This window comes from Ursus americanus, chromosome 25, assembly GCF_024610735.1.
Source record: "Ursus americanus isolate L20-20 chromosome 25, mUrsAme1.1.p, whole genome shotgun sequence".
NCBI lineage: Eukaryota > Metazoa > Chordata > Mammalia > Carnivora > Ursidae > Ursus > Ursus americanus.
Genome location: NC_142151.1, coordinates 41,875,650 through 41,889,422, shown reverse-complemented (window position 1 = coordinate 41,889,422; position 13,773 = coordinate 41,875,650). Strand labels below are relative to the sequence as shown.

General features: G+C 44.0%; 1 protein-coding gene across 4 annotated transcripts in view; it reads right to left on the bottom strand.

Moving 5' to 3' along the window:
* Positions 1-12,200, bottom strand: part of DIP2B (DIP2 acetate--CoA ligase B (putative)) — a 213,236-nt gene extending 201,036 nt beyond the window's left edge. For all 4 annotated transcript variants that reach the window (XM_045801065.2, XM_045801067.2, XM_045801066.2 and 1 more), the window contains exon 1: positions 11,976-12,200. In XM_045801065.2, coding sequence (XP_045657021.1) covers positions 11,976-12,075 — 100 coding nt within the window. In that variant the 5' untranslated portion in view covers positions 12,076-12,200. The remainder of the gene's footprint in view (positions 1-11,975) is intronic.
* Between the last annotated feature and the right edge of the window lie 1,573 nt (positions 12,201-13,773).

The following is a 13,773-nucleotide window of genomic DNA, read 5'->3' as shown; positions in this document are numbered from 1 at the left end:
CTTCTCTAATCAGTAGATGTTTCTTACACCATCACCAAAGTTGCAGTATTACAAATGAGAACAGCCTATTTTGTTGTTGCTGTTTTGACTTTATCCTTCTATTTAGGAGCCTGTAGGACTTTTTTTAATCACTGAATTCAGGAATTTTATCAGAATATTCCTAGGTTTATGCCGTTTCTCATCAGTCTTGCCTGGAACAACAGTGAACCCATTCAAATCTGCAGTGTCTTTCCATTTGCAACCTTTTTTCAGCTCAGGGCACTTTTCTTCTATTACTTAGTTCTCCTTTTAAATTTTTATTTTTTTTAAAAAGATTTGAGAGAGAGCACACACGCACATTGGGGGAGGGGCAGAGGGAGAAGGAGAGAGAGAAAAACAGACTCCCCACTGAGTGTGGAACCTAATGTGGGGCTTGATCTCATGACCCTAAGATCATGACCTGAGCCAAAGCCAACAGTTGGACACCCAACTGACTGAGCCACCCAGGCACCCCATCCTTCTAAAATGTTATCATATGCATTTTAGGTTTCCTGGATTTAACTTCCAAGTCCTTTACCTTCAAGAGTTGACACTCTAACTCTTGGTGTTCTTGTTCTAAGCTTTGAAATTGTATTTTACTTAAGCTGAATTTAAAAAAACAAGGCAACAGAGATGTGCGCAAACTGCCACCTTCCCAGAATCATTTCAAATGGGATTTTTAAACGCTACCTTATCACTTAAGCAGAAAACAAAATGCTTCTTGGTGCTTAAAAGACAATTACTTAAATTAATATTTTTAAAACCCAAACGACTATTTGTTGAGAAGTTACTAGATTGAATGCACCTTGAAAGCAGGGAGTCTGCCTTCTACGCATCCCTCATCCTCAGTAGATCTCGTAAATAAATGTGTTCAATACACCTTTACATATATATTGATATATGGAGCACTTCACGAGTTCCAAAAGTAGAAGACCGTGCCATTACACTTACAAAATGTAAGGTCCAACTGAGGAGGCAAAACTAACTGAAACAAGTAACAGTGGTCAGTTAAGTGTTAAACTCTGTTACTGAATACAATGGTCTAAAAATAGAAGAGATTCATATGAACAAAAGCAGTCAGCTGGTTTCATGATCAAGGGAACATCAGCCAGGCCCTGGAATATGGGGAGATTTTAATAGGAGAAAAGGCAGTCCTGACAAAGAAAAGAGTCACTGTAAAGGCAGAGAGCTAGGAATGGGCCTGTCAGGAAAAAGTGAGGAAACCAGTGTGACTATAATAGAGAGTCTGTCAGAGACCAGTAAGAAAGTAAGAATAGACAGGGAGGCTGATGAGAGAGTCTAGATTCATTCACCGGTTGAATAGGTGTTGAAAATATGCATGCTGAAGGATGCTGCATGCTGTCCTCAAGCAGCTTACAAAGGGAGGTGGGAATGGGTAGTAAATGATAAGTTCCTAAGTTTGGGATCATTTGAAAAATAGATAAAATACAGAGGTAACATTAGATATCAGAGCTTAGAGAACCAACAAATGAGGAAGCTGGTGTTTTTAATAGGAAGTTCATCTTCTAGTACTTCCCTTGGTCCTTGAAGAAAAACAAGCAAAGAACTATGGGAGGAAAATTCAGACTGATGCTTTTTCTACACGTTCAATTTAAGAGTGAAAGTTTCTCCAAACCAGAAGGGAAATCCAATAGCGTAAAAATGGCAAAACTTTAAAATTTTAAGAAAGAAAAAAAACTTTTTGTAATTTCATATGGCGACAAATTAGTGGACTTACTATGGTGATCATTTTAAGATACATACAAATGTCAAAGCCTTATGTTCTATGCCTGAAACTAATATAACGCTGTGTGCCAATTACTCCTCAATAAAGAAAAACGGAAGACAGCCTGTTTGCCTCAGTCACAGATTTACTAAACAAGAAACTATCAGAAGCATCTACCTAATAATTCCTGCTGGGTTCATTTTTAAGAAGGAGATTCAGTGACAAGACTGATAACACCATAATGCATGCACGCCTGACCTAAGTTAAAACCCACACGTTCCAGACTGATGAATCAAGACCTGTACCCCTGAAACAAATAATACATTATATGTTAATTTAAAAAAATTTTTTTAAATTAAAAAATAAACGTTTGGTAGAATTAAAACAAAACAAAGCCCACCGGTTCCAGGCTATGAGTAACTTGAAACAACATAATCCAAAGTTCTTAGAAAGAAACAAACAAACCCTACAGGTGCTTTAATTTATCCATAAAAGCAACAGTCCTCTAAAAATAAAGAGCTATTAGAGCACTATTCCTTCACAAAACAAGAAATAACTCCAAGAAAAAAATCAATTAAAGTACATGTCATTTACAGAAATATCTACATTAACTTAAACATTAACTTTAAACTTGAACATTAAATATCCTAAGAAGAAAACAAAGCACTAAAACTCTTCTGAACCAGAATGTAACCACAATCCTCTTACAGTCCAGAAGCTCAAGTCCAGCGCAAACGAAGGATCTTTCAAAGACACCAGACCTACGGATTTTCATTTAGAACTGTCCTGTGAAGCATCCAAAATATTTTCCTCCTGGGTTTCCCCTTTTCAGCTTCTGATCATCCTCACCTCAATTCAAGGAAGAAAAATTAATTTCACATTATTCTCTGAGAATAGGACAGAACATTCCCATCCTTTTCCCTCCAGGGAGCCCCACCTCTAAAACTCCAGAGACAGAAGCTGTATTCTAAGAAAAGTGGGGCCCAGTAGTTAGGATGGAAAAGAACTTTGCAGAAACAACTTGAAACATGATTCAGGAGACAGAGGCAGATGGCAGGGTGGAAACCCGTGGGGTTTGGAGCCAAGCAGACTTGGGTTCCCACCCCAGCACACGGTAGTCTCAGACTGCACGTTCTTTAACAAGTCTCTACAAAATGGAAATCACACACCTATCTTCAGCGGTTGTAAGATTAGAAACACATTTCAAAGACCTGCCTGAGGTCACACAGTAAGCAGCAAACACAGGGCCTAACCCAATTCTAAAATGACTGTTAAGCCCACTGCTCTGATCCCTTTGCCATTCATTTCAGAATGTAACTGTCACTGGCAGGGAGAAAGGGAAAGATGAGGGTATAGGGTCAAATCTGGCACATACCACATTCCTCTCCATTCCAGGTGCTTTCTGTTAGGCCAGTTCTGTCATCACAATAGGAGCTATTTATTCAGCACCTACTTACCGGCCAGCTAGGGTCTATGAAGAGCTAAGCACAGGGCCTGCTACATAATAAGCATTCAATAATTGATAGCTCCTTATACTGAGATCTTAACTTCTTAAGAGAGCTTAGGAAAGGCTGGCTTCTTACAGGAAATTGAGTGGAAAAGAAGAAAACCAGGCAGAAAAGGGGGAAGAATGTGCCAGAATGGGCATCTCTCAGAGAAAGGCAATGTGTACAAAGGCATGGAAGTGAGAAAGCACAGTAATGCAAGTAGCTAGGCATGCCTAGAGAGGGGCGAAAATCATGGAAGGCGCAGGAAATGAGGCTACAAAGGCAAGCAGGTCTTGGTACGCAAGAATGCTTGGATTTTATCCTGTGGATGGGGTAAGCCAATGAATAATTTTAAACAGGGGAGAGGACACGACTAGATCTGTGTTTCAGAAGGATCGTTCCATCACAGAATAGAGAAGGATGGACTGGAGGGAGAAGGGTCTGGCAAGCGACACGAGGCAGGTGGATGAGTTAGGAGACTACCATAACAATCTCAGGGTGCTGGGTGGCTCAGCTGGTTAAGCATCTGCCTTTGGCTCAGGTCATGATCCCAGAGTCCCAGGATCGAGTCCCACATCAGGCTCCCTGCTCAGTGGGGAGTCTGCTTCTCCCTGTGCCCTTCACCCTGCTCATGCTCTCTTGCTCTCTCTCTCTCAAATAAATAAATAAAATCTTTGAAAAAATAATAATAATCTCAGCAAGAGGTTGATAAGGGCCTGAACAAAGACCAGGGGCGCCTGGGTGGCTCAGTCAGTTAAGCATCTGCCTTCGGCTCAGGTCATGAGCCTGGGGTCCTGGGATGGAGCCCTGCATCTAGCTCCCTGCTCAGCAGGGAGTCTGTTTTTCCCTCTCCCTCTGCCCCACCCTCCCCCCAGCTGGTGCTCACCGCTCGCTCTCTCTCTCTCTCTCAAATAAATGGAATCCTGAAAAAAAAAAAAAAAAAAGAGCCTGAACTAAGACCAAAACGGTATGAATGGAGGGGAGGAAGAAGAATCAACAGGACTTAGTGACCCATCAGAAGATAAGGATGACCCCCAAGTGTCTGACCTGATAGGTGGACATTCTGAAGTAGGGTTCTGTGGAGCGGGCTGAAATAAGGAGTACAGTGTTAGACCTACTAAGTTACCATTGCCGGGGAACCAATGGGATGTCTGGAGCAGAGGGCTCGGAGTCAGGCCTAGAGACACAGACCAGGAAGCCATCTCACAGGCAAGCCAGCTAAAGCCCTGGGCATGGACGAGATTACTCAGCAAGTTTATGTGAAGTGAGATGAAGGCTAATGACAGACGGCAAGAAAACCTGAATCAGAAGGAAGAGCGAAAAAGCTCAACAGAGAGCATAAGAAATGGCAGCAGAAGGAAATGATGCCGTAAAAGCTAAGTAAGGAGAGGGTTTTTGAAGATAACTATTCACCATATCCAAAGCTGCAGAGAAAGATACTGTATCCAGTGGGTACTTTTCAGTCTGAAATCAGAAGTCATTGACGGCCTTGGAGACGGTGTTGCGGTTGTTTCGGAGGCTTGATAAGCAGAAGCAATGGACGGACCAAGGAGTGAGCAAAGGAAAGAAAGGAAGGAAAGGAAATGTAAGCTACACCTTCTAGGATCTGTGAGAGGGAGAGAACGCAAGAGCAAGCGGACTCCAACACAAGACTGTGGGAAGCTGCTTTTTTTAAGCTGGGAGAAATTTCAGCATATTTATAGGCTGAAGGGAAGGAACCGAGAGCCAAGCGTTAAGTGAGAGGCTGAAGATGAGAGAAAGAGACAAAGACAAAAAGACTATGAATGAAGACTATGAATGAATAGATCCATCAATGAAGTAAGACGCCAAGATCACAGAGAAGGGATGGGGCTGAGAACACAGTAAGAGGGATACACCAGGGAGCAGGAAAGGGGATATTTCTTCCTCTGAGAAAAGGAGGAAAGGGGATAAGGGTGGGAACTGATACAGATAAGGCTAAGAGTGCTGAGGAGAGAAATAGGGGGAGTCTGGCTTTCCTTACAAGCTAATAATGGCTCTTAGCTTTGCTTCACAGTCCTCTTTAAGAAACTGATGAAAGGTATAGATTCTGCTCCCTAAAAAGACACATAAGCACTCACACTAAAAATTCTGCACATGATTTCAGAGCTTCCGGGTCCATTGAAGCCAACTCAGGAATTCAAAGAAATTGCCTTTCGGAAGGGATCTTATTTATAGATGAGCACCCACAGGGAAAGCAAGCAAGCCACTCGTTCTAAACACAAAGATATGAAAAACTCTCACTTAAATCTTTAGGGTATGATCAATCACCGAAAGAGATGGGACTATCTGAGGTGTACAACAGCACTAACTTAGACTCTAGGGACAAGAGATATAGGAGACCATCCCTGCTTTTAGGAAACTTAGAATTTAAAGACAATGAGTGACAAGAGTCCTGGATTTAGCAATGGCTTTAGAAAAAAGCAGTATCTTTAAAAGACGAAGATCAATCTAGAGCTGAAGGGAGACAAAAATCAGACCCTTAGGTCTAAAGATAGAGGACCAGACAAGGCTGGTGGTAAACACAACTCAAAAGAAAAGAGGACGCAAGAAAACTTTTGAAGGAGGAACTGAAAGGATTTGTTCACTAAAGACAAACGGAGGACTAAGAAAAGGAAGAACCAAAAAACTATCTGAAGGTTCCAAGCACCCACATGTGCCTTTTCATAACTGGCAGATGCCTGAGTCTCAGAAACCACACTTATATTTCAAAGCCATTTGCCAGAACCTACCGGCTCGGAAATGTACACACACCAGATGTCTATATGAAACAAACCAGCTACTCTGCTCTGCTCTAGTCAACTGCCTGCAGTGACCCAACATGTGTTAAACTAGGGGTAGAGGGTGCCGACAGGAGCAACTGATGGTGCAGTGAGGTCTTATTTCTAAAAAATAGGTGCACAAATTCATTCCATTCATCACTTCATATACAACCATACTTTGCTAAGTAACACGAGATATTAAAAACAGCCAAGTCACTATGCATCCATTCACTACCAGAAATAAAGATTACATGCACCAAGCAATCACTGCATGCCACACACTATATAGTCAGCTCGTTTTCAACCTTACAACTCCAATGAGACTGTCATTCCTTTAAGAATTGAAGAAATTAGGGGCGCCTGGGTGGCACAGCGGTTGAGCGTCTGCCTTCGGCTCAGGGCGTGATCCCGGCGTTACGGGATCGAGCCCCACATCAGGCTCTTCCACTATGAGCCTGCTTCTTCCTCTCCCACTCCCCCTGCTTGTGTTCCCTCCTCGCTGGCTGTCTCTCTGTCAAATAAATAAATAAAATCTTAAAAAAAAAAAAAAAAGAATTGAAGAAATTAAAATGAGGGAGGGTAGACAGTCTATCCAAGATCACAGAGCTACTAAGTGACAGGCCAGGAATGGGACCCAAGCCCACCAGATGCCAAAACCTGTGCTCAAATGATTCCACAACTGTGCCTCACACCGAAACCAAATCCCAAGACAGGGACTTTATGTTTCACTGTAAATCAAACTGAAGTGAGCAAAAATTTATTGCTCTCCTAAAACAATACAAGAAAGAAACAGTTGGGGAGCTACTCAAAGAAGTTTCAGATACGAACGAGCTCTATAGGAGCTGACACTGAGGTGAAAAGAAAAGCAATTTAAATAATTAGAAAATGTACTGGTTGGCAAAAATGGCATACACTGTAAATGATGTAAGGTATGAAACGAGGGAGCTCACGGTGGTCGGGGTTGGGTTTATAAAAAAAGCTAGCTCTTCAGCTGAACTCTTAAAGAGGAGTGGGATGGCAAGCAGGAAGGAGCGCTTCAAAGAGCATTCTTGAGAGAGGGGGGAGAACTGTCATATTATGGTACAAATACAGTGTGAGGGCTCTTTTCAGCCAATCATCTGAACTTTCCACCCTGAGGTGCTAATCCTCACACAGGCTAGGAAAGAAAGTAGCCACCAGGGGCCAGGCTAAAAGTGAAGGGTCAATGATTTTTTTTTTTTAAGATTTTATTTATTTATTTGAGAGAAAGGAAGAATTAACGGGAGGGAAAGGGAGAGAAAACCTGAAGCAGACTCTGCGGGGAGCACAAAGCCCCACAGAGGGCTTGATCCCACGACTGCGAGATCATGACCTGAGCAGAAACCAAGAGCTGGACGCCTCACTGACTGAGCCACCTAGGCGCCCCTTAATGATTTCTTTCATTCAAAAATCCAGTTCAACGCTATGGGGCTGTCAAACAATAATTTTTCAAAATACACATCAGAACAAGGGTGTCCAAACAAGCGCTATCCTTTACAGTAAGGTGAATCATTCTACCAACAAATCTGTCACTCGTCTTCTGAAATACCCTCAAAACCAGTTTACATCATTCTACTTTTTTGACAGTCACAATGCCATCAGTTTAGAATCACTCTAATTTTTTCAATCACAACTAGTCTGGACTCCAAAAGAACATCACAGATTTTCTCTACTTGACTCCAAGTAACCGATAAAATGAAATTCCACCCTCAAATAAAATCTGCCACCGTGAGGATTTTCAAAGGAATGTCTCTGACCACAACTCCTAAAGATGAGTTCCAATGTAAGATGAGTATAGCCCACCAAAAATATCTACAGTCAAGTTTTAGAGAGAAGATCACTTAGATAATGCCTGGTTTGGGATATTTACAAATCCACAGCCCTGCTTTCCTTCCTACTCCTAGCATCAGGTATGACAACTACTTAGACATAATTTTCTAATAAATGTATATCCTATGAATTCACAACTATGTGTTGTATTTGGGGAAAAGTGGACCACTTTCCCATTGTAGATAAAACAGGAGGAACTCACCAGTTTCCTTTTACTTGCCCACTTCAGAGACTGTGAAACATGATGGCTAGCCAGCACCTATCACTTTCCCTCTTCAACTCCCCCACTGCTTCCCCACTCCTCAAGAGGATTCCCTTCCACTCCTAGCAAGGAGCCCTCTTTATCCCTCCACCTTCAAGGTGGGCCCTACCAGCCTTGCAGGGCTGCCAAGATAAGTGATGAAAGAGGAGAAAGGGAGGATGTGACTGTTTGTCGTATCTGTGCCCAGAGAAGTGTTCAGACAAGAAAAGGGAGGGTCCCTTCCTGTGTTATTTTGTCTTCAATACCTTCCCAGTTGTCATCTTTGGACACTAAAAGACCTGAGCTCTTCCGACAAGCCACAGAAGTATGGGATTTATGTCCTCCTTTCCTTCACCTTAGGACTGAACTGCACGAGCCCAATCGCAGCCGTCTCTACTAGCCACACAGTCCAATCCTGTATTTATAGTTCTCTGCTCTTTCTTCTCCACAACAACGACAAAGCAGAGAGCTTCCTCTTTTCTTAGAGGGCAAAACCCTACCACGGTATCCTGAACTGTCTCGTTGGTATCTAAGTGATCCCCATTCCAGACTAAGGACTCCCTGAAAGCTGACAGTGCCCTGCTCACCTCTGTACCCCCGGCACACGTAGGTACAAAACAAGGGTCTGCTGAGTCAAATAAATGAATGACAGACTTGAGAAAGACTTTAGAAAGAGAATCAAGGGAACAATTTAGAATTGTGGCAAACAACTGTTACACAGAATTTCCTTAGAGTAAAAATTAGAATTGCTTGTGCCATAACAAGATATTTAAACCATTTGATGGTAACAGATGCCATAATTATATGGCAGCTTAGGATAATGGCACTTATTAGACGAGCGACTCTAGATAAAACACTGACCCTCTTAACCTTTCTAAGTTTACCCTCCTGTTAAAACAAACAAACAAAACAAAACAAAACAAAGGAGGGAAAAGAAAAGGTGAGCGATGGTAATGCGATCTATCTCTTCCACCTAATCACAAAGTGGTAGTGAGACCCAGATGACGTCATGTATAAGATCGTTACACAAATATAATGTATATGACAGATTTAAACAAATAAATCTCATCATTCATGTTACTTAATATGCATACACTTGAGTAAAACAAGTGAATAAAGTGACACCAGAGTTTACTGCCTAACATATATCAGATATCATAATAGTAATACATGTGGATCCTGAAAAAAATACCCACCACGGGAATACTTTTAGAAACCTCCCACCTATTCAAGTCATCTACAGAAGAGCTCAGGATTACGTGTAACTTCTACTCTGAGTGATTCTCCGGACAGCTGAAGCCTATTCTTTTTGGTGCAAAAACAGGAGCTTTCACCACCCAGTCCATGGTGACCCGCCCGAAGCACCAGACACAGCCCCGGGCTCTGCAACGCGCTCTGCGGCAAACAGCCCACGGAGGCGCAAACCTGCACTTCAGCACAGAGGTGCCGAGCTATGACCAAAGCCTGCCGCCGAAAATACAGACAAGCACAAGACATTTCTTTAACAGTACACAGCTCAGACTATCACTATAATTAGGACCAACTACGGCCTGCGTGAAAAAAAGAGAATAAAATCAAGGAATGAGTACACCAAAGCCGGCAACCCTTTTAACAGAGTTAAAAGTACATTTGTTTTTGGAAAGGAAAAAAGTACTTTTGTCAAAACAGCAGCTGTGGAGAAAATGCACAATAAACAAGCAAGCAGAGATTCATTCAAAATACACTACAGACATCACAGATAACACCGCACCGGAGATCTGGGGGTTAGTGGGTTGTTTTAACTTCACTTGAATTCCTAAAAATGTCTACCTACTTCTTCAGTCAAGCATCCTCCGTACTTTATTTTTAAGCAAGAGAAAAAGACAGATGGCCGAGATGCTGACACTGCAGGCCCAAGATTTTTCAACTGCATTTCTTCCAGTTGTCTATTGTTAAAAGAGATGAAATACAGGACAACACAGTATAAATCCGTAAGAAACTAAATCAAACTAAGTATATGTCAACCAAAGCAATCCCGCACGGGAAAGCAAACCACACGCATTTGTCCTTAACGATGCTGATGCTGAAACCCTGACATCCACAGTCTGTAGGAGTTTCACACCTTTCTAAAGGAGAGAAAGGTGAGCTAATCAGTGTGAGTCCTAGAAACAGTTCCTCAGAATCATTTCTAGAAACACTCAGAGAAGTAAACAATAATCAGCTGGAAGCCGATATAGCGAGAATAAGGAGCTTCCAGGATTTCCCTCTGTGTAAAAGCAATCAACTCCTATTTTTAATCTCATTCTGACACAAACATCCAGCCAAACCTCTCTCTTGCTGGCTAATCAAATATAGCTGATTTGTTACTATAGAGTAACTGTTTTAAAAGTCAGATGTGAATGGAAGTCATTACAGATTTAATGACAATGTTTTAGTATAGGAGAAGAATGAGGTTATCTTGAGAGGCAGGACCCATGGTAATGCTCTAAATACGTCACAGAAACCAACCCCGTCCACCACCACTGGTTCTGGGGATGGGCCAAAAAATAACTTCCCAACTGATTAACTGAAAAATAATATGTTGGTAATTAAGTGCAAATGAAAACGGCACCTCCCTATACATTGGGAAAACCTAACAGGGTTATTAAAAATAATTATTTCCTTGTATGCCCAACAGGATTTATAACACTCAAATCTACTTCTGGTTTTTCATTGTAAAGGATTAAGGGGGGATGGGGGAGAGAATGCCTCCATAAGTAAACAAAAAGTCTGAACTCTCTTGGGAACTTGTCACATTCTTCTCTTCCAATCAACAATATTTAATCCACTTGAAAAATGCTAGCGAAGAGGGCCTTTGGCAAAGAACTCGGTAAAAATATGCAACTCTGGGGACACCGCCACAGTACTGACATCAAGCTTGTAGAAAATGCTGCTTTGTCTCAGAGTCAGCCCGTGATAAAAACAGGAACTTTATGGAGAACTGATCACAACTGCACAAGAAGCCCGATCACATGCCCACAACAGAGCAACGTTTCTCTCATTGTTGTCCAAGGGACTTCGCTAATAACAGAGGCTTGATTTATTCCATTCTTTTAATTTTCAGATCCCCAACCCTCCTTGTACCAATCCATTGTCAAAAGAAAGAGGGTGCCGGCCAGGATTTGCATGTAACCGGTAGCCACCCTCCTCTCTTCAAAGACTCCAAAAGGTGATCAGATGCGGAAAATTTGCCCCGAATACAGGCACCAGGAAAAAACCCTTATGACAAAGGTGATCTGAAAGCAGCACAGTGTGTGTCTCTCTGCGTTAATGCCACTGCTTCTAATCTCCCTAGGACCCTCAATGGCCCACCCTGCTTCTCGCTCACTCCTGTCACTGGGGAGGCATCTCGTATTGTTAAAGGAGGAGGAAGAAGAAATGCTGCGGATTTCCCATGTATCTTTCTCTTTTTCTGAAGGGGGGGAGGGGAGCTGAACCAGGCGCGGGGCCCTCCCCTCGAAAAGGGTAGAGGAGGACAGGAGAAAGCTGTCAGCCACCCTGCTCGCAGCCTCATCCCCCACCCCCACCGTGCCCAGACGCCCGGGCAGGAGCGCGAGGGCGCAGCTTTGTCTCGGGTTTTGAGGGGCAGGGAGTGCAGAAACAGCCCGGGCCCGGGGAGGACTTCTCCCCCAAGCCCCTGCTTAACCCCTTCCCAGAGAACACAATGAACGCCACGGGAAACCCACTTCATGGGGTGCGAGAGCAGGGAAGACGACCCTTCAGAGCACGGGCCAGATTTCCGGCACCCTCCTCCCGTCTCGCCCGCACGGCCAGCAGGGCGCGCGGCGGGGACTGCTCTCCCTGTCGCCGCGATCCGCAGCGGCGCCCGGGCGCTCGCTCCCCCGCCCCGCTCCTACCCTCCGAGAGCTCCAGCTCCAGCTCCGCCAGCTGCGCCCGCACTTCGGGCGGCAGCGCCGCCACCGCGGCCGGCGCGGGCTCCAGGCCTCGCTCCGCCATCCGGGCTCCGCCAGCCGCACTCCGGAAGACGAGAGAGGGGGCCGAAGGAGGGACGGACTGACGCGGGCCCACACCCCGGCTACAGGATCCGGCTCCGGCCGCCGAGCGCCGCCGCTGCCGCCGCCGCCGCCGCCGCCGCCATGAGCGAGAGTCACGTGAGCATGGCGGCCCCGCCCCCGGGCCGAGGACGCACCGCCTCCGCCGCCAAGTCCGCTCGAGTACTCGCGAGCTTACGGCGCCCTCTACTGGGGATCTCCTGAGACGGTGAGCCCAACCGGCCGCCCCGAGCTCTCCTAGGCGAAACGAGCTTGAGGTGTTGACCGCGTGGACGCATGTAGGGTTTACCTTTTACAAGCTCATGAGCAATTCTCAGGGGACCCAAGCCTCACTTTTTCCAGTTCTCTTCGTGTGTATGCCTTTGTCTCTTCCCCACCTCCTTTTTCCCCGAATTGACTACCCATTTATGAGGACCTGAAATCAGGCCAGTTTTTTTTTGACGGATTGATTTTTTTTTTTTTTAATTTTTATTATTACATCACAGACCATTTCTTTCATGGGGTTTTCTTAGTCCCACTTGCCGGGAGCTCTTCGTTTCTGTTTCGGTTCTAGCATTTAAGGCAATGGAGGGAGAATCTCCTTCCTCCTACCTAGAATTCTAAGTACTTGCAAGTGGGGAACTTAGTCTTCTTGATATCGGTTTTATCCTCTTCAGTGTATAGCTTAATAGGTGTTCCAGAAATATTAATATTTTAATTCAATATAAGGAGGATCCAAACATTTGTGTATTTTTACCAGGAAGTACTGGGGCAGATGCTTTAAATAGTTGTTCATATTCTTTCTGTTATTATTATTTTTTTTAATGCCAAAGCTCCCTTTCACAGTTTGAGGGATTTCAGTGTTTTCAGTTCCATTCTATGCTGATCCAAAATTGGTCTTTTGAGAGAAAAGGCTTCAACATCTATTCACTAATAGGAGTTTCTAGACAGTATTATACCAGTTAGGAGCTGAAGGGAAAATTATTTTTTAGTTAAAAGAATTTCAGCTTGAAAAAAATAAATTGATATCGTGGTTGATTGAGGGGTAGACTGAAATTTCCTTTTAACTGCAACAGTGTGAGGAGAATCTTGGAAATATATATATGTCCTCTGGTTTACATGAGGACTGTTGCAGGGGGTTTTTTAAGGCTGCAAATTTGTTGACATTGCTCCCATCAAAAAGTGAAGTCCCTGTCGCCTTACCTGAATCTGGATAGGCTTCTCATTGCTTTGACCAATAAAATACGGCCCAAGTGATACTATGTAACTTAGGAGGTTAGGTCCTAGAAGGCCATTCAGCTTCCCCTGGTTCTTAGAATTCTCCTTCCCCAGAGAACCCTTCTGAGGACCCTCCCTCCCAGCGCACTCTGAGAACCCAGCAGCCATGCAGGGAGCTGGCCACATGGAAGACTATGTGAGGTGCTCTGCCCAACCGCCCCAGCTCAGCCAGCCTTTCAGTCATCCTAGCCCAGGAAGCCTCCAGATGACTCCAGGCCCCAGACATTTGAGTCTTCCCAGCTGAGGTCCCAAACAATGTGGAGCAGACAACCCATCCTTCTCGTGCCCTGTCCAAATTCCTGTGAACATAAGAAAATGGCCATCCTTTATGCCTCTAAGCTCGGGGTGGTTTGTCACACAACAACAGACTCCCATAAGAAGGATC